This window comes from Gossypium hirsutum, chromosome A01, assembly GCF_007990345.1.
Source record: "Gossypium hirsutum isolate 1008001.06 chromosome A01, Gossypium_hirsutum_v2.1, whole genome shotgun sequence".
NCBI lineage: Eukaryota > Viridiplantae > Streptophyta > Magnoliopsida > Malvales > Malvaceae > Gossypium > Gossypium hirsutum.
In genome coordinates this window covers 108,258,815-108,280,692 of record NC_053424.1, presented here as the reverse complement: position 1 = coordinate 108,280,692, position 21,878 = coordinate 108,258,815, and the positions used below count along the sequence as shown (strand labels likewise).

Below are 21,878 nucleotides of genomic sequence, written 5' to 3'. Positions count from 1 at the left end.
ACGTTCATATGTCGTACCAACCTGCCAAGGCGAAAGGTGATGGTGCCTGGATTGTCATAGACCGACATGACTTGCTGGACTGAAAATGTGGCACCGAACTTTAAGGTGAGCTCCGAGTAGGTGGGCTCGATGATGGTGAAGAACCATCCTATGGGGTTGTGGCAATAATTGCGCGCACATTATCAGCCAAACGGACCTACTCCAACGCGACCCAGTCAATGCAACGGCCCAAATCGAGTGGTCGTACTCGATAAAGCTGGTACAAATCCTCCTGTGGGCCTGCCGCAAATCGGAGGAAAGGATGGCGAGCTTTACCGGTAAGGCTCGAGGAGAAGGTCGCTAGGGGGCCCTTCCGCTTTTTCGAAGCTGGGACAGCGACTTTGGACTTTCCTCGAGTGTTTGTCATAATGGATCTGCAATAATAAAAGAATGTATCAATAAAGAATGCATCGCCAAATAAAAGGCAAATAATCCTAAATAACAATTTACTCCTAAAACAGAATATTCGAAAGCAAAGTATGCAAACTTCATATAATTACTCTAAATACGAATTATAGTGATTAAAAAGAAAGTGAATAAATAAATAAATAAATAAAAGAATCCAAACTAAACTTAAATCAGAACTAAAAGACAAAGTAGGCTATACTAAAAAAAAATGACAATAGTAACTAAGAATAAAAAGAAAAATTGGCAAAGAATAGTCATGTTAGTAAGAAGCAAGAATACATAGACAAAAGAACAAATTCAATGTGAAGCTAAAGGGCCAAATAGAAATCGGACAGTGGGTAACCATACTAATGATAATAAACAATGAAAATAAAATAAAATAAGATAATAGAGAAATGGAATAAATAATAAGCATAATAAATAACTAGCATAAAATAACTACTATAAAATTAAAAAAAATAAATGTTAAGGAAAAAAGAAACCGAAAGTGGTGACTGAAGGTACAGACGGTCAGTGGATCGGTGTTTGGGGGTGCGACGGTACTTGGTCGGGAGAAAGGGGAGGAAAGATGAAGGAAGAAGGGAGGGGAGAAGGGGGTTCGGCTGAGGAGGGGAAAATAGAAGAAATAAGAGGAGATGGAAAGAAAGAAAAAGAAGGAAAATGGAAGAGGGGAGAGAGTAAAGAGAAGGGAATGACAGTGGCCGGAATAAGGGAGGGGAATAGGAATGGTGGCTAGGGGTTGAAGAAGATGGGGTGGAAAAAAGACAAAAGTGAAAAAAAATAAAAAGGGAATTTACGGTTTTATGGCTAACACGATCGTGTAACGGTCCGTGTTGGGACACACCACTATGTCACACGCCCATTAGGCATTCTTTGAGCCCGTGTGCGATTCAAAATTTTAGTCCAGTCTTCACACAGCCAGGGACACGCTCGTGTGTCCATGCTGTGATTTACATGGCCGTGTTGCACGGCCGTGTGTAATGTTGTTCGTTTCTCCCATGCCCGTGTGGTCTCCTACACGCCCGTGTGTCTGAACACACGGCCATGTGCCTAGCCTGTGTAGCTCTCTGGCTTGGATAATTAAGCTTCAATTTTCACACTGCATAGGACACCACACGGCCGTGTCGCATGCCTGTGTTGATTCTTTTAGCCCGTGTCTCTGTCGATTTTTGGGGATTTCAACTTCAGGGCTCACACGGCCTAGGACACGCCCGTGTGTCCTGGCCGTGTAACTCTCTATTGATTTCCTTTAAAAATAAAAAACTAAGTCTAAAGGTCCACACAGCCAAGGACACGTTCATTTGTCCAAGCCGTGTGTGTTACACGGCCATATCGCACTGGCGTGTAGCTCATCATCGTACTCATGTTAAGTCACATGGCCTAGGACACGCCTGTGTGTCCAGATCGTCTAGGTCAAAAACCTGCATTTTAATGTTTAGTTAAGCTTAAAGAAATAATATGAAATAAAAAATGAGGAAATTAACAATGTTAGTACTCGAGTTGCCTCCCGAGAAATGCTTATTTTAAGTCTAAGTTAGACTTAACTTGTGCGCATGGTTACGAAGGTTCGAAGAGCTGAAGCTCCTCTCTATCATTTTTGAAATCCTCACCATTATAAAGTTTAAGTTGATGACCGTTTACCTTGAATGTGCCAAATTTTGGGTGAGTTACCTCTATCGTACCGTATGGGAAAACGGTTTGCACTACAAATGGACCTGACCATCTTGATTTCAGCTTTTCGGGAAAAAACTTGGGTCTTGAATTATACAAGAGGATAAGATTTCCAACTTCAAATTTTTTGGGTTACTTTAAACGAGCGTCGTGGCATCATTTTGTCGCTTCTTTGTATAATTGTGAGTTCTTATAAGCATTTGCTCGCCATTCATTTAACTCGTTCAGCTACATCAATCTCTTCTCACCTATGAGTTTGAGATCAAAGTTTAGGAATTTTATAGCCCAAAATGCTTTATGCTCTAATTCGAATGGTAGATGACAACTTTTCCCATAAACAAGTTTGTAAGGAGATGTTCCTATGAGAGTTTTAAAAGAGGTTCTATAGGCTCATAAATCGTCATCTACTTTTATCGCTCAATCCTTCCTATTTGATTATACGGTTTTCTCTAGGATGCGTTTAAGTTCTCGATTGGTGACTTCGACTTGTCCACTAGTTTGAGGGTGATAAGGGTAGCTGTTCTATGATATACTCCATATTTCTTAAGTATTTTATCAAATTAAGCATTATAAAAATGTGTACCCCTATCACTAATGATTGCTCTAGGTGTTCTGAATCGAGAAAATAGCTTCTTAAGGAATCTAACTACGACTCTAGCATCATTAGTAGGTAAAGCTTGAACTTCTACCCATTTTGACATATAATCGACTGCTACTAGGATATATTTATTTCCATACGAACTAGGGAATGGGCCCATAAAATCAATACCCCAAACATCAAATATTTCACATGAGAGTATATACGTTTGAGGCATTTCATTACATTTAGAGATATTACCTGTTCTTTGGCATCTATCACAAGAAGTAACGTACCTGTTAGTGTCTCTGAATAGTGTGGGCCAATAAAAACCTGATTTGAGTGCTTTATGTGCTGTCCTAGTCCCACTGTAATATCCTCTTGTTGGCTTTGAGTGGCAATGTTCCAAGATCTTACTTGCTTCTGATTTTGTAACGCATATCCGAATTACTTGATCTGCGCATACACGAAAAAGGAAAGGATCCTCCCAAAAATAATTTTTCACATCGGCAAAGAATCGCTTCTTTTGATGATATGTCAACTTTTTTGGAAGGATGTTAGTAGCTAGATAATTTGCAATATCCGCAAACCAAAGGCTTTCAGAGTCAGTTATAACCAAGAGTTGTGCTTCAGGAAAAGAGTCATTTATCTCATTTTCATCAAGCTTATTGAGATGTGGGTTTTCTAACCTGGACAAGTGATCTTTTGCAAGATTTTTGGCTCCCTTCTTATCTTGGATTTCTAAATCGAGTTCCTGCAACAATAAAATCCATCTTATTAGTCGAGACTTTGCATCTGATTTAGTAAGGAAATAACGAAGAGTCGAATGGTCAGTGTAGACGACAAATTTAGATAATATTAAATATGGTCTAAATTTATCGAATGCAAAAGCCATAGCCAACAATTCTTTCTCAGTAATTGTGTAATTTTCTTGTGCGCATACTAAATCGGTTGAAAATGTTTATCTCTTCGCTGTCTAAAAATTGCACCTACTACAAAATCACTCGCATCACATATTAGTTCAAAGGGTAAATTCCAATCAGGTGCAACTACAATTGGAGCATTAATTAATTTATCTTTAAAAGTATTAAATGCTTCTAAACATTCCTGATTGAAATCGAAAGGCACATCTTTTTCTAGCAAATTCATTAAAGGCTTAGCTATTTTATAAAAATCCTTAATAAATCTCCTATAAAACCCAGCATGTCCTAAAAAGCTTCGAATAGCCTTAACTGAACTAGGGGGAGGTAATTTCTCAATAGTTTCAATTTTTGCTTTATTAACCTCAATCCTTTTACTAGAAATTTTGTGGCATAGCACAATCCCTTCACGGACCATGAAGTGGCATTTTTCCCAATTAAGTACAAGGTTCGTTTCCTCATATCTTATTAGAACTCGTTTTAAATTTTTAAGGCAAAGATGGAAAGAATTACCGAATACCGAGAAGTCGTTCATAAATACCTCCATAATGTCTTCTACGAGTTCAGAAAAAATGGCCAACATATAACGCTGAAAGGTAGCAGGAGCATTACATAATCCAAAAGGCATTCTTCAATAAGAAAACGTACCATGGACATGTAAATGACGTTTTCTCTTGGTCCTCAGGAGCTATTGGGATTTGAAAGTAACCAGAGAGTCCATCCAGGAAGCAACAATACATATGCCCAGATAATCTTTCCAACATCTGATCAATGAATGGCAAAAGAAAGTGATCTTTTCTCGTGGCATCGTTCAACTTCCTATAGTCAATGCAAACTTTCTATCCCGTGACGGTTCGTGTTGGGATCAATTCGTTCTTCTTATTAGCCACAACAGTCATGCCTCCTTTCTTAGGAACAACCTGCACATGACTCACCTAAGAACTGTCAGATATAGGATAAATAACTCCAACGCCTAGAATTTTAATTACCTCAGCTTTTACGACTTCTTTCATGTTAGGATTCAGTCGTCTTTGAGCTTGCGCAGAAGGACTGATCCCTCTAATATCGAAAATCTTCTAAGCTATGACTCTTTTATGCTCTTTTAACACTTGAAGTAACTCATCTTTTTTGTTTGGCTGCAAATTTGAAGCAATAATCACTATTCATGTGGAATTATTTCTAAGAAACGCACACTCTAGGTGATTTGGTAATTGATTTAATTCTAATTTAGGAGGTTCTTCAATAGAGGGTTTTAATTTTAATTCATTGTTTACCTCAATACCTTTATAATTCTTCTGTCTCAGCGAAGACTTATTAGAATTTAATTCAGCTTTTGTATTGCCTATCGCAGCATCATTGTCATTTACCTCCTCTCCTTGAGTAAGATACAGTTCCAACGTGTCCTTATGAATGACTTCCTATAAAGAATCTTGAGTAGCATGATCAATTGAATCAATAAAATAACAGGAATGATCTTATTCTCTAGAGAATCTCATGGCATCATAGATTTTAAAAATAATTTTTTCTTCACCTACCCTAAGCACAAGTTTACCATCACCCACATCAATAACAGCTCTAGCAGTAGCTAAGAATGGGCGACCTAAAATTAAAGGTACCTCAACATCCTCATCCATGTCAAGCACAACAAAATCAACAGAGAATATGAGGTTGTCTACTTTCACAAGGACATCTTTAATAATACCCCTAGGATACTTGACAGATCTATCAGCTAATTGAATACTCATCCTAGTGGGTTTTTGTTCCTCAAAACCAAGCTGCTTGAACATTTTATAAGGCATCAAATTAATACTGGCACCTAAATCAACTAATGCTTTCTCAATGTTCATACTACCAATTAAACAAGGAATAATAAAACTTTCTAGGTCTTTCAATTTGGTTGATAGCTTGTTTTGAAGAATAGCTGAGCATTCCTCGTTGAGTTCCACAATAGATAGCTCTTCAAACTTCCTTTTATTTGCTAGAAGTTCCTTCAGAAATTTAACGTATGTAGGTATCTGCGAAATAGCTTCAACAAAAGGTAATTCATATGTAGCTGTTTAAAAAGTTTAAGAAATTTACCAAATTATGCATCCATACTAGAGCTGTTCATGAGCCGGGCCGAGCCGGGCTCAACTAAAAAATCATGCTGGCCCGGGCCCAAAAACAGGCCTAAAATTTTGCCCAAGCTTGGCCCGGCCCATATTAATTTTTTATATTATTTTTAAATATATATAATACATCAAAAATACTAAAAACATAAAAATAAATATTTCCCAATAAATTGAAAATAAATTTTAAAAAATATGTAAACTTAAATAACACTAAGATAAATGCAACTTAACAAGTAAATGCCTCTAAAATAATAAAAAAATTAACAAATGCATTTAAAATAATAACAAAATTAACATGAAAATAAGTTTTATACAATATCCAAACAATAACAACAAAATAGTAGCAACATAATAGTAAAATGGTAGTAAAATAGAGAGAAAACAACAAGAAAATAACATTCAAAAATAAAAAAAATACAGTTTTTTTGTCCTTTAGTGAATTCAGGCTAGGCCGGGCTGGGCCCAGGGTAAAAATACCTTACCCGAGGCTCGGCCTATCTTTTAAATAGGCCTTATTTTTTTGTCCAAGCCTATTTTTCGGGCCTATATTTTTGGCCAAACCCTCCCACATTTTGGGCAGGCCTTCGGGCCGAGCCGGGTAGCCCGACCCATGAATACCTCTAATCCATAAGGACTTTTTTCAACTTTGCTGGATATGAGATCGGTGGTTTATATTCTTTTAGCACCGGTGTTACACTTACTTTAGGTTTTACCTCTTCGTCCTTTTCCTTATCAGATTCTTGTGGCAACTTCTTTTCAGGTTCAGTTAACACTTTCTCATTCCTTAATGTAATCACTTTTACATGCTCTCTTAGGTTAGATTCAGTGTTACTATGCAAACTACCTTATTGCCTTTCTGAAACTAATTTAGAAAGCTGTCCAATTTGATTTTTGAGCCCTTGAATCGATGCTTGCTAATTTTTCAAAACCGTCTCGGTGTTTTGGAAATGAGTCTTTGACACAGAAGTAAAATTTTCAAACATCTCTTCAAGGTTCAGTTTCTTTTCTTGCCGATAAGATTGCTGCTGAAGACCCGGAGGGGGTGGTGGTGGTCTTTGATTTTCTTGACCTCCCCATGAGAAATTTGGGTGGTTCCTCCAACCTGCATTATAGGTTTTACTGTAAGAATTGTTTTGAGGTCTAGGATTATTACCCATATGATTCATTTGCTAATTTTCTATAATAGAACCGTAGGGTAAATTTTCTGAATTGCTCATTCTACCTCCACTCGTGTCATACTGCATCACCAGATGTACTTGCGTAGAACCACATAAATCATCAATCTTTCTATTTAAAACTTCTACCTAATTTCACAACATGGTAACTGCATCAACGTTAAAAACAGCAGTTGCTTTTGTCGACTTTGTCCTCATAACTTGCCACTGATAATTATTTAGTGACATCTCCTCTATGAACTCATAAGCCTCCTCAGGTGTTTTATTATTTATAGTACCACCGGCAACTGCATCGATCATTTGCCTATTTGAGGGGTTCAAAAAATTATTGAAGGTTCGAACTTGTAGCCATAGAGGTAACACATAGTGAGGGCACCTTCTCAATAGATCCTTATATCTCTCCCATGCATTGTAAAGGGTTTCTAAATCCATCTGCGCAAAGGAAGAGATATCATTCCTTAATTTAGCCGTCTTGGCCGGTGGAAAGTATTTCAATAAAAACTTCTCGGTCATTTAATCCCAAGTAGTGATAGAACCTCGTGGTAAAGAATTCAACCACTGCTTAGCCTTATTACTCAACGAGAAAAAGAATAATCGTAGGTGAATAGTGTCGTCAGAAACGTCATTTATCTTGAAAGTATTACAGAACTCTAAGAAATTGGCCAAATGTGTTTTCGGGTCTTCATCTTGCAAACCATCAAACTGAACAAACTGTTGAATCATTCAAATAGTGTTAGGTTTTAGTTCAAAATTATTTGCAGCAATGGCAGGTCTAACAATACTAGATTCGGCCCCAGTGAGAGTGGGCTTAGCATAATCGTACATAGTACGAGGAGCAGGATTCTGATTTACGAGAATTACGGCAACCACAGGAGGTAGCGAATTATTCTAATTTTTAGCTATCTATCGTCCTCGTGCTCTTCTTCTATATACTGTAGACTCTGCCTTATTTCCCTACGATTTCTGCGAACTGTGCTTTCAATTTCACTGTCAAAAAGTAGAGGTCCTGACGAGTTTTTTCTACTCATAAACTACAAGAACCTGCTAGAAGAAAATAAAAGAAAAATTAGTAATCAAAAATTAAAATTAAAATAAAATGCGATAAAATAAAAATGATTAAATTAATAAAAATCAAGCGTTCCTAATATCTTAGTCCTTGGCAACGGTGCCAAAAACTAGATGATCGTTTTATGAATCACTAAACTAGACTATGATCAAGACTAAGGCAAGCGCATCTATCGAATGGTAGTAGAGCTATGGTGAGTCCAGAATATCGTATCCACAAGGACTAAAAGTGCTAGTATTAACTATCTTTCTATTATTTAGCCTAAAATATAAGAGATTTGTTTTAATCTAAAATTAACTAACTAATTAACCACTGAACGCGACAAAGAGCGAATTGGAAAAAATACTTGAAGAAAACTTATAAAGAGGACAATACCCTGGAAAGAATCCATCTAGACTTCACTTATTATTCTGACTTTGAATCAAACGATTTATTCACTTTACTTGATCCGTAGAAATCCCTAAATTATGTTAATATCTCTTTCGAGACTAAGAACAACTGACTCTAGGTTGATTAATTGAAATCCCTTTCTAATTAAAACCCCTATCGTCGCATTAACTCGATCTATGGATTCCCTTATTAGATTTGACTCTAATCCGACAGATTTATGTTATCCTATCTTTAGGATTGCATGCAACTCCACTTAATTATGCTAGATCTACTCTTAAATAGGGACTTTTGCTCCACTGAATAAGCACATCAAACTTGAATTAATATCCTGAAAATATTAAGGCAAGAATTAATAACACATAATTAAGAACAAGAACAAGTATCTATCATGTAATTTAGAAAATTAAATAATAAGATCCATCATAGGTTTCATCCTCCCTAGGTATTTAGGGAGTTTAGCTCATCATGTAAAAGGAAAACATCTCAAATTTAGAAATATAACAAGACATAAAAAAACCCAAATAAACTTCGAGAGAAATTTGAATGGATATCTTCAATCTTGAAGTGGATCTACTTTCGAGATGATTCCAACGGCTTCCTTCGAGAGAAATATTTTTATAAATATTTATGGAGTGTTATTAAGTTAGTATTAAAGTTTCATTAGAAAATTTTAACGTTTGGTTAGTCAATTAATTAAAAAGGACTAAATTGAAAATAGTGCAAAATTTGGTAAAGTGATTAAATAGCTTAAGTGACTAATAAGGAGGGATTTAAAAGAAAATTAGACCCAAATCATATGGGCTGGATGATTTGGGCAAGAAAATCAGCAAAAAGACAAGGAGAAACAAGGGCAAAATTGGAAATTTTGTAAATTAAACATATAAAATAAAGACAAAATTGAAAAATCTAGAGATATCATCATTTTTCTTCAACAAAAACGCCATGGGAGGTCTAGAAGTTGCTGGTTTTTCATATTTTGACATATGTCAGTTTAATTTTTACATTTTATGTGTAATTTTTATGTTTTTGTGACTTTTACAATTAGGTCCAACTATCTAATTCATTAGTTTTTGATTTTATGGGTGACTTTAAAAGTTACCATGAATAATTTCTATATGATTATGGTGAATTATTATGGAATTGAAGTTCTTATTTTATTATATGATGATTTTATTAAGTGATTTTGATAGAAATTAATTTTAGGACCTAATTGTAAAAAAGTTGTGAATTAAGGTTTGGTATTGAAATTATGATTTTCAAAGGTCGTGTAGTAGCATATAATGAATAAATAAAATTTTAATTGAGAAAAATTAGCTCAATTGATGGGTTAATTGACCAGGGACTAAATTGTAACAACTGTAAAATTTGGGGAAAAGTGTAATTTTTGGAATTAAAGGGTATAAACTGTAAATTAGAGTAAAATTGAAATGAATGCTAATAAATTAATGATTTTACAATTATAGATTAAGAACCCGAAGTGAATCGTGGAAAAAAAATAGCCGATTAGTCCCTGAACTTGTATGACTTTTGCGAATTTGCCCAGTTAAGTTCATATTGCTAAATTCAATGTTTTGTTATGAAAATTTCATGAATATTATGGTATATTATTGTATATGAACGTTATAAAATTTTGATAATTGTAAAATAATGATTAAGGAAAAGTACAAATTAGTTAGAACGATGGATTTGAGTGCTTTTGTTCAGTGGCTAAGACGAATTGACGAAAAAGACCATGGTTGGACCATGGCAACATGTGATATGTGATTTTTGTATAAGACCATAGCTGGACTATGACGTCGGTGTGATATGAGCTTCCGTATAAGACCATATCTGGGATATGGCATCTGTATGATATGTGCTTCTGTGTAAGACCATATCTGGGATATGGCATCAGTGTGATATGTGATCCGTGTAAGACTATAGCCGAGCTATGGCTTCGGTGTGTGATATGTGACTATGTGCAAGACCATAGTTTCACTATGGCATTGTGATAACGAAGTACTCAATTCCGTAATTGTTCCCTAATTTGATTAAGAAAGGTAAATGATAAAGGGGCCCAAGAGATTAAAAGTTGGTTAATAAGTGACATTGAATTCAAGCAAGTGAACTTATCACTAATTTTGTGATTGATAGGAGGAGTTAGTGAATTTAGATATTGTATAATTGTTATAAGATTTTTGCTAAGAATTATTTTCTATACCCATGAACTTATTAAGCTTTCATAAACTTACTCCTGTGTGTTAAATGTTCTTTGTAGATTGACGTGAAATTGGTGGATCGGATCAACACATCAGGGCACACTATCCAGATTACTCCGGTAAATTTTATTGTGCATTTTAAGGTTTATATGGGATGTATAGGGTTTAATTGAAAGGAAGTGAAGGTGTTATAAACTTAGTTATCAGCATTTTTCACTAAAACAGTTTTGGACAGTAGCAATAATTCAACTTTGAAAAATCACCAAAAATTGTGGAAATATACTTAAAGGTTGAATAAAATATGAAAATAAAGACTATTGAGTCTAGTTTTACATAGAAGAAACAATGTAAGGAAAAAAATCTTATTTTATGAGATATTTGAATTTTTGTGAGATAAAGTCAGAATAATTTTGGAATCCCCTGTTTTGAATTGGGAAAATCATTAAAAATTGTAAAAAAAATAATTATGGGTTATAATTTATATGCTTAAAATATTTAATGAGTCTATTTTCAAAAGAAACAAACAAGAACATCATCTATATTTTGTATGAGGAGATAATTAATTTTTAGTAAAGAAAGGTTGAAGCTGTTAAACAACAAAATAGGGGTAATTTTGAAGAATAAACTGTACTTATTGGCTAATCCATAAATTTTGGAAATTTTATGGTAAGACGATATGTGAGTCTAGTTTCAAGGAAAATTAGCGTATCTTAATTTGAAGTTCCGAAGCTCCAGATATAAATAATTTAGTGACTATAACTTAAGTGGACAGTTTCTCTATGAACAATAAATATCATGAATTATTTAAAAATATTCTGAAATTTTCGGTAATGGTGTTGGATATGGGTTAGGGATGTTACATTCAATGCTATGCATGACATTTTCTAGACTCCTAGAAAAATAGTAGTAACCAACCGTACGTGATAAGTCATAATTTATACATATTTTTATCCCATGCTTAGCACATTTTTGGATGAATTATCATTAGATTTGTGGAATTTGATGCTCTTAATCCTTTAATTTCATGTTGTATACTTAGGTGAGCATAGGAGAGTAAAAAGAGCGAGAAACGGGCCAAAAACGGAGAAAATGGGTCAACGTGAGAAATCAACATGGCCTGGACTTCCTCACACGGTTAGACCACACGCCCGTGTTTATTTAGTAGACTTTAACACGGCCTAAGCCACCCCACACGAGCTTGTAACACGGGCGTGTCCTTATCGGGCTGAAGTCTAGTTCGATTCGAAAAAGGCTACTTTTTAGGGTTTTAAAGCATTCTAAAGTCTATATAAAAACCCTAGAAGAATACCTAAAAGGAAGAGGCACCTAGAGGCAAACACACGGAGTGGGAGGCAAGGAATTACTCGAAGAAAGTCGATTGATCCATCTCAGAAGCCAGATTCTCCTTCAAGACTGAAGATCTCCCTTCAATTTCCTTCAAGGGTTTTTGGGTTTCTTTATGTTTTGTTATTATTATTCTTCTAAGACGTTTTCTTTTGTACATATGAACTAAATTCCCTAAATACCTAAGGGGAATGAAACCTAAGACGGATCTTATTACTATTTTCTGAATTATATAATAAATACTTGATTTGTTCTTAATTATGTGTTCTTAATTCTTGCTTTAATATTCCAGGATATTGATTCAAGTATTGATGTGCTTATTCAAAGGAGCAAAAGTCTCTGTCTAAGAGTAGATTTAGCATAATTAAGCGGAGTTGATTGCACCTCTAGACATAGGGCGACATAAATCTGTTGGATTAGGGTCAAACCTAATAAGGGAATCCATAGATCGAGTTAATGCAACACTAGGGGTTTTAATTAAAAAGAGATTTCAATTAATCAACCTAGGGTTAGACGTTGTTAGTCTCGAGAGAGATAATAATATAAATTAGGGATTTCTACAGATCGAGTCAAGTGAATAAATCGTCTAGTTCATAGTCAAATAACAAGTGAAGTCTAGGTGGATTCTTCCTTGGGTATTGTCTAAATCAATCAGTTTTTTCAAAAGTATTTCCCCAATTTACTTCCTGTGCATTCTTAGTTTAGTTAATTAGTTTAGATAAAGTAAATCCCCTTATTTTTAGGCTAGATAATAAAAAGAAGTTTAATACTAGTACTTTTAGTTCCTGTGGGTTCGACATTCCGATCTTGCTATAAGCTATACTACTGTTCGATAAATGCGCTTGCCTTTATCGTGATAATAGTTAATTTTTAAGTACGATCAATCATAAATATAAAACTTATCACGCACATCAATGCGCTTGTCCTGCGATAACATATTTGTCTACCTCTTAAAACTGAGGAAGAATTTGGTTTATCAAGTCAAGCTCCTCTAAAGTTGCCCTGCGATTCAACATTGTTCGAGTACCTAATCTTCATTGTTCAACAAGGGCTGGGTTTGCACATCTTTCCTTGAAGGACAGACAGGCGAAGCGTCACTTGTTTGGTGATATTGAACAACTTAACACTCGAAAAATGTAAATGATTGTGTAATTAATGAAGGCGTATTAGAAAAGCCTCATAGTCTTTGCATAGGCAGAGTAACGAAGCATGATCACTAAAGTAGCAAAGAAGTTGCAGAAGGTGTCTGCAACAAAAAAGAAAAAAGAATTACCTCATCTAGAAGAATTTTGCAATTCCCTTGCCATATCTCAACAGTAACATTCTTCTACAGCTACTGAAGATGTCTAAACAGGGATTAGAGCTACCTACTAATCAGTTGAACTATGATATCTGACGCAGTATTCAAGAATTACGTGGTCTCATTCTTCTGTAAGAACATGGAGCAGCTAGTTGCATAGAATAAAGTGGATGAATCATTCTTTCTCTTATGTAGATTTCTACTTTACCCCACAACATTCGATGCTGTATAGGTCTCATTCACCACCAAATGATAATAACCGTCATTGATATACTTAAATCTTAATTAATATTATATTATTTGTCTTTCGGGTTTTGAAATTTCTACAAGCAAGTCTAACATATCGCTTGTATGTAAGCATTCCAGCTTAAACTCAACATATCATACACCAAACTACATCCATTCAAGCTTTTCAAAATTCAAACAGTATCCCATTATTGACCAGAGATTGCGTATTCTACTTCCCTGAAGACTTTTGAACAAAGTATAAAGTAGAGAAACAATATTGTGGTGGAAATTATTAGTGATTCAAAAATATACATAAGAAATAAGAGCAGATAGACATTGAAATTCGAATCTAATCTGCTCTGATTATTGTTTCAGATCCCCATGATGATGATCATTTATTGTTGTTGGTCAATTCTTTTGTTGAACCATATAATATTTTAACTCCTTTCCTAACTGTATGTCAATCCCTGATTTTGTCATGCACATGCCTCAATTAGTTTTCAGAAGCCATCTTCATAAGCTTACCTCAAAATAGCAGGTTTAGACATATTATTCTCACATAAATTTACTAACATTGGTCACTTAGTAGAAACTGTTATATTTCACCCACCTGCATCTGTCTAATACTTGAAATTTAAAATAAAAACATGGATAAATTTGGGGTTTCATGCCTTCCTATTATACATTATTAAAATAGTTGCAACGTGCAACTATCTTGTGATCTGAATTGGCGGGTTCAAACAAAGGCAGCGGAAACCAACATATGAACTCTTTTATCATTTTTCATTTTTTTTTATTATTCTCATTTTTCGTTACAAAACCTAAATTCGTTACTATAGGACATCAATTTTGTTTTAATGTGCAATTTTATACATAAAATTTTGATTTCATCTAATTCTCACAAATTATTAACACAATTATTATTCTATGTTTATATATATTGCATACACAAATAATTATATTTATTTAATATAAAAATAAATTGATGTATTTATTTCTTTAAATGTGTATGAAATTAAAGTTTCATGTATACATTTGAACCACAACCATAGTATTATATGTATAATTACACCAAATTAAAGTATATGTATCAAATTACACATTAAATAAAAATTTATATATAATTTTGAGATTCATCATTATAGGAAATGAGTTAATAGAAATATTACGACTGGTCAAATTTTGCTCCCAATCACTAACGCTTTACACATTTAAAATTTGTTCCCTCTAGTAATTAGTTCCTTTACTATTTTGGTATGATAATTGAAGTCCATTGATAACACTGTCAAGATACTTTGTTGTGTGACTTATTTAAAATCCAAGAAAAAAAATGTTCACATTACCAATATTACATACGTGGAGGGCCTAATAAACAAATAAAAATGTTATGTAAGATTGTAAAGATTTTCAATTTTGAATCCGGGGTTATAAAATTATTTGTTAGGATTATTTCATAGAAGTAAAGTGAATTAAAAAATGGCATTATCAATTAAATTTTAATTATTAAATCAAAAGAGTAGAGAGTCTAAATTTTTGAAATTTAAAGTAGAACAATTAAATTTAAAATGTGTAAAGAGTATAGGGACTAAAACCAGAATTAGACCATTAGGACTTGTACAGGTTGGCTTATTGGGAGGAGATAGAGTTGACTCCGTGGTTTCAATCTTTTTTTATTTTTTCCCTTTTCTTCCGCTAATTAAATCATTAGTCAAATTAGTGCCCTTAATAATTAACCACTTAATCCAATTTCAATTTCAATTTCAATTTCATACACAATTTGTGTACTCTGGGCTTTGAAGTTTGAACATGTAAATTCAAACATTATAATTGAAACTAATATAGATATAAATATTTCAGACGTGAAAATTGAGCATTTGATCCAATTGCCAGACGTTCAAACTGTTTTTTATTATATTAATAGGTAGCCCACTTTATTAGATTATAAAACAGGATATTTTGACATTTTATATATTTCGTTCAAAAATGCCACCTTTAGATTGTTTACTTATTCTGAAAACACCAGGAAATTGTGGATAACTCCCAGCATTGACTACAACTTTACAATTACCACACTTTTTGTTGCAGTGATATATAATTTACTAATAAATTATAATACCAAGTGTGTTATTATTAGGATTTTATCTTTCTTTTTGTAAAAAAAAAGTTAAAAAGGAATTTATATTTGATGAATCTATGTAGGTATCAGTTTGCAAAATAGGTACCCTAATGATACCCAAACAAGATTTATTACATTATATATTGCATACAATAATACCAAAGCGTCTTATATATATACAAGGACCGCCATTCATTCAATTTACAACTTTGCTGGTTTAATTATGATTTAATTTATCAAATTTTGATAGTTTTTATAAAGCACGAGGATTATATTTGGATAAATTAAAATTCGTAAAACCCGATGCTAAACCTTATGCAAGTATGAAACTACGCGAAGTAGGTCGCAATATTATATTTTAGTGTCCTCCATTTTCTTGAATGATCTGAAAAGCATGGCTAATAAATAAATTTAGATGACGAGATTATTAAAAGGTTATTTTTTTAATATTTATTCAACAAGGCAAGTGTTTTACCTTTGAAAACATTTTTTTTAATGTTTATCTATAAGGACTCATTCCAAATCAAGTTCTAAGTTACAATAGTAAACGTGTGTATGTACTGGTTGACCCAAAAATATTTTGGTTGGCTACTTTGAGTGACCGGCAGTTGTAAAGTATGAGTTAAGAAATATGTCGATGAGTTGAAAAAACTGAACTAGTGAGCCCCGGCTGGCTGCTGCTGCAGTCTTCCCCTTTTTCCTGGCTTTGAATATTAACCATCATTCTCCTAAAATCAACTTGCCCTCGTCATCAAATAGTAAGTTAACCATGTTTATATTACATAAAATTCCTACATTGTTTTCTAAGTTCCGGAGTCTATATATAGGAGATATTTTAGTGCATCTATGTGAGGGAAAAGCAGGGGAAATTACTACATAATTGAGAGAGATCAAGGTGACAACTTATTTGGGACGATAAAAATGGGTGATAAGGAAATAGGCTCCTTCCCTGCAACACCAAGAACTGGTTCGGCAGCACCAACGCCGCCGATATCGGCTCCTCCTTCCCAACTTCATTCTCCCTCTCTTACTCGATCACCGCTTCTTTCCACGGATGATCACATACAACCTGCAAGCAAAACCCCAAAAAGTTCAACCCCAAGGATTAGAACCCCACGTTTTATTACTCCTTTGGGAAGTCCAATTAGAAGGGCTCTTAAGCTTACCAGGCTTGACCCTCATGATGCTTGGCTTCCCATCACTGAGTCAAGGAATGGAAATGCCTATTACGCTGCATTTCATACTCTTTGTTCAGGGATTGGTATTCAAGCCCTTGTGCTCCCTGTTGCTTTCACGTTCCTTGGGTGGTACGTAATCAAAGACACTTATAAAATTTCATGGTGCTTACAATATGCAACAGGTTGATGAAGTTAACAGGTTATACCAATGTTTGTTGTTTCCAGGTCTTGGGGAATCATAACCTTGACTGTGGCCTTCATATGGCAGCTTTACACCCTATACTTACTGGTCCACCTCCATGAATCTCCTGAAACTGGAATGCGTTACAGCAGATATCTTCAGCTTTGCAATGCGACTTTCGGTAAAGCCATAAACCCAACATTAATTCTTGATTTTCTAGCGAATTTTTGAAGTCGAAACTGATTGTTTAATGTTCATTCATGGTTAACAACTCAGGTGAGAAGTTAGCAAAATGGTTTGCATTGTTCCCCATCTTGTACCTATCAGCAGGAACATGCATCACCTTGATCATCATCGGTGCCCAATCTTGTAGGCTGTTTTTCAATACCGTATGCGGTGGAACATGCTCCGCTCAGCCACCTACCAACGCGGAGTGGTACTTAATATTCACTTCTGCTGCAGTGCTTCTGTCTCAGCTGCCTAATTTAAACTCGATCGCCGGTGTGTCGCTCGTCGGAGCGATCACAGCTATTGCTTATTGCACCCTAATTTGGGTGATTTCAGTGGTTGAGGGAAGAATGCCGGGAGTATCATACAATCCAGTGAAAGGAAGAACTGAAGTTATTAGAATTTTTGATATTCTTAATGCGCTTGGGATCATTGCTTTTGCTTTTAGAGGCCACAACCTGATACTTGAGATTCAGGTAAAATTTCCCATACTCTACTAATATATGTTTCTTTATTTAGATTATATATTAAATTTTTATGCCATCATAGAAAAAAATTAAAAATTAAAAATTAAAAATATTAAAAATATTAAAAATATTAAAAATTAAAAGTAAAATCCAACGAAATATTTCATTTTTATCCCTTCTCAAATATTACAGATTCATTTTAAGTCACTGTAATTTCTTCTCAAATTTTTCATGTTCAACAAACAATTCTTGGCTTAGCCATTTATGACGTTTTTCATACAAAAAAAAAACATCAACTTTGACTCTTTGACAAATAAATAGAGAATTTTAAATAAAACATTTAAAAAACAACAAACTTGTTGACCACGTGCACACACATTTAAAAGAGATGTCAGCTTTGCTCAACGAAGCAGCTGACTGCGACAATTATTTTGAAAGTGTAAACAAATGATTTTACTTTGCAAGCTTAACTATGATTTTAAAGCCTTAATTTCTACAATACAAAACGTAACACCCTATGAAAACAAGAGCCTAAACATGTTGAATTTCCATATTCAACCAAGGGATTTGTCTCAATCCCATGAAACCGCGGGACTTTGATCCAAAAAGAAGTATGATATTACATTGGAACCACCAACTTGCAGGCAACCATGCCGTCGGACGAGAAACATCCCTCGCGTGTGCCAATGTGGAAGGGAGTCAAGATAGCTTACACACTTGTCGCAATGTGCTTATTCCCTCTTGCAATTGCTGGCTATTGGGCTTATGGTCAAATGGTAACTACTGCCTTTAATATCTTTCACACTTGAACACTTTCCTTTACTACAATTCAATGTTTTGCAAGATTAATGTTTATTTTGTTGTTGTCATTGACAGATACCAGTAGATGGGGGCATGCTAACAGCCTTATTTGCATTCCATGGTCAAGATACATCCCAATTCCTCCTAGGATTAACAAGTTTATGCGTCATAATTAGTTCCCTAAGCTCATTCCAGATCTACGGCATGCCAGCGTTTGACGACATGGAATCTCTATACGTCAAGAAGAAGAAGGAGCCGTCACCGTGGTGGCTGAGACTGATTTTCCGGGCATTGTTCGGCTATCTATGCTTCTTTGCGGCAGTGGCAATCCCCTTCTTAGCAAGCTTTGCTGGTCTTATTGGGGGGATAACATTGCCGGTCACCTTAGCTTACCCATGCTTCATGTGGGTTAAGGTAAAAAAACCCAAGGTGTATGGCCCAAATTGGTGGCTAAATTGGTCATTAGGACTCTTTGGGATGGCTCTAAGTGGGCTTTTAATAGCGGCTTCACTTTTTGTTATTATTGATAATGGTGTTGAATTTAGCTTCTTTAATCCTGCGTAAGAATGTCATTAGCATGAGGTGATTAGCTTCACACCCATTGTCCAATCACGTACTAGAGTTTTGATTAGATATATCTGTTTATACATTTTCAACATGTGGGATTTTTTTTAGAAAACAAAACAATAAGGACAATTGTAAGTTGTAATAAACTCTAATGAGCAGCCAAGTCTTTATTCTTACATCACCATTTGCTACTCTTTGCACATTTGTTACAGCCAAAGGCTTAATGTGTGAGCATGAAGAATTAATTAGAGATGTTTTTGGATAAAAAGGGAACTAAAACAGTAAAAAGTCCTGAAGAATCGTAGGAGTTGGAGACAATACTGGATGCTGAATCTGCTGCTTTTGTTTTCCAATAAAAGGAGAGGTGGGTTCTTTTGGAGTGGATGAAATATAAACTCTAATTATTATAACGTGATATGGGAAACCCAATAAGATCAGAATCTTTTGGATTATATTCCCAAGACATGGAGTGAAAGTCTTACAAAAAAAAAAGAAAAAAAAAGACATGACTTACAACTTTTAATTACTTATAATAATTCTGTTTCGAAATATTTAGGAAATCATCCTCTCAAATTAAAAGGGCTGTTAGTCGTCTACCAAAGGAATCTACAAGAAGAATCTAAATCAATGAAGAAAAAACTGGAATCTAACAATTGATTATGTATTTTCTTTTTGTCAAAACAACATCATTATATTAAATTTACAATTTAATAAAACAAAACCTAATAATTTTATACGATATGCGGAGATGACAAACCATCCTTATTCAAAATGAAAACTGAAGAAGATGAAGGTTGACTAACCCTCAATGTTTATCTCCTTCTTGACATGCTTAGCTACCAATTCCCAGCTTTGTTGTTGTGGTTTCTATTATAAAGATTCGAACAAACTTGAACTTTGATAAAATATTTATTTTGGTTTTGATTTATATTTATATATGTTAAGTATGTAAGTATATAGAAGAAAAATTATACATACATGGAAGCAAGGGATAGTTGTTTAGAGACGTCGTTTTCCGATATTGTTTAGACTGCAGTAATATTAAAAATAACACTGAGGTAGGGTTGGGCAAAAACAACAAACAGAAATTGATCCTAATAAATGGTTCACAAGTTAAAAATCAAGTTTATTTAAATTGAATTAGATTCAACTATATTTTTATTTAATTCATAATTTATTTTTTATGATATAAAAATAAATATTTTATATTTAAAATCTTATAATTAATTAAAAAATAACTTTAAAATATTATATAATAATTGAGTAACTATTTGGTATAAAACTCGTGGAGTGGTTAACAATGTAGAAGGTATATTTCCTTTTTACTTTATAAGACATTTGTGATACTTTCAACCTGCTTGTAAAGTTTTAAAAAATAAAGAATAGAAAGATTATATTATTGTCTTTGTTTATGTTTCAAGTTAAAACAAACTACCACAATTCTCCTCCTCCTACAGATTAGGCTACATTTTTCACAAATTTACAAACAAAAGCTCTTATTTTTATAGTTTTTATTTCTTAAATTTTTTCGAATCTGCTTATTGGAAGAAAATAACTTTCTTGAAATTTGAATTGGATTCCCCTAAAAGAAATCTTGAAGTTGAAAATATTACCTAATTATTAGAATTATTGTTGCGAAGTTTATAAATTATACGCTCATTGATTGAATCATAAGTACTTACTTCACTTTTGTTGACTCTAACCCAAGTTGATAAAACTCTCCTGAAATATAACCTAGAACCAAATCTTCATTAGTTAAAGGAATCTAGGGTGGAATTGATTTACTAATTAAACCTCCATGAATCCATTTTTTTGTTCTTTTATTCCAAGTAAACCTGGGCTCTTTTCTTTTCTTTTTCACAAATGGAGAGTTTCAGATACAACTCATATATCAGACTGTGTAAAATAAAATAAAATAAAACACACAGATTTTTATGTGGAAACCCTTTCGAGAAAAAACCACGGGCAAAGGAGAAGAAAATTCACTATGTCGAATTCGAAATAAATTATAAAAGGAATAGACTATATCTATTTATAGGCTTGTAAAGCCATATTCTAGTAAGACTGAAACACCTTATTCTAATAAATATCAAATATATGGAATTTAATAAGGTTTAAAAAACCTTATTCTAAAATAAAATAAAAGAAGCGTAATTCTATATGGATTCTTCTTGTATTTTATTTTACCATTGTATTTTATTTAAATAAGGATTCGGGTCACTTAATTCTAACAATCTCCACATTTACACGAATTCTTAATGAACAAGTTCTTCATCGCGAACTCTCAACGAACAAGTTCTCCACCTCTTCCATAAAACCCCTTAAAGGTTTAACTTCAACAATGAACACCAACCAAGTCTAAGCAATGCTCAAACTTGGTTATAGGAAGTGTCTTAGTCATCATATCTACAAGATTTTCATGAGTACTAATTTTGCTCACAACAATATCACCACAAGCAATAATATCACGAAAAAAATGATACCGAACATCAATGTGTTTTGTTCTCTCATGAAACATTTGATCTTTTGTAAGAAAGATGGCACTCTGACTGTCACAAAATACTGTGCTGATTTGAAGGTCTTCATTGAGTTCACTAAAGAGTCCCTTCAACCAAATAGCTTCTTTACAAGCCTCAATAATCGCCATGTACTCAGCTTGAGTGGTAGATAAAGCTACTGTAGTTTGCAAAGTGGCTTTCCAAGTAATTGCACAACCTCCGATTGTAAAGACATAACCTGTGAGAGATCTTCTTCTATCAAGATCTCCAACAAAATCAGCATCAACGTACCCAATTACTCCATCTCTAGTTCTTCCAAACTGTAAGCAAACATCAGTAGTTCCTCGTAAATATCTTAAAATTCATTGAACTATTTTCCAATGTTCTTTACCGGGATTCGTCATATATCTGCTAA

At 34.0% G+C, this 21,878-nt stretch overlaps 1 protein-coding gene and 1 non-coding gene across 2 annotated transcripts; both read left to right on the top strand.

The window, feature by feature from the left end:
* The first annotated feature begins 7,259 nt into the window (after positions 1–7,259).
* Positions 7,260–7,366, top strand: LOC121207921 (small nucleolar RNA R71). Its single transcript, XR_005903016.1, has one exon. It is a non-coding gene; the product is annotated as a small nucleolar RNA R71 (small nucleolar RNA).
* An 8,832-nt stretch (positions 7,367–16,198) lies between these two features.
* On the top strand, positions 16,199–19,143 carry LOC107918400 (lysine histidine transporter-like 8). The gene is made up of 5 exons (XM_016847963.2): positions 16,199–16,850; positions 16,947–17,083; positions 17,179–17,606; positions 18,242–18,373; positions 18,474–19,143. The coding sequence occupies exons 1-5, from the start codon at positions 16,465–16,467 to the stop codon at positions 18,960–18,962; spliced, it is 1,572 nt and encodes a 523-aa protein (XP_016703452.1). The 5' UTR covers positions 16,199–16,464; the 3' UTR covers positions 18,963–19,143.
* The last annotated feature ends 2,735 nt before the right edge of the window (positions 19,144–21,878 follow it).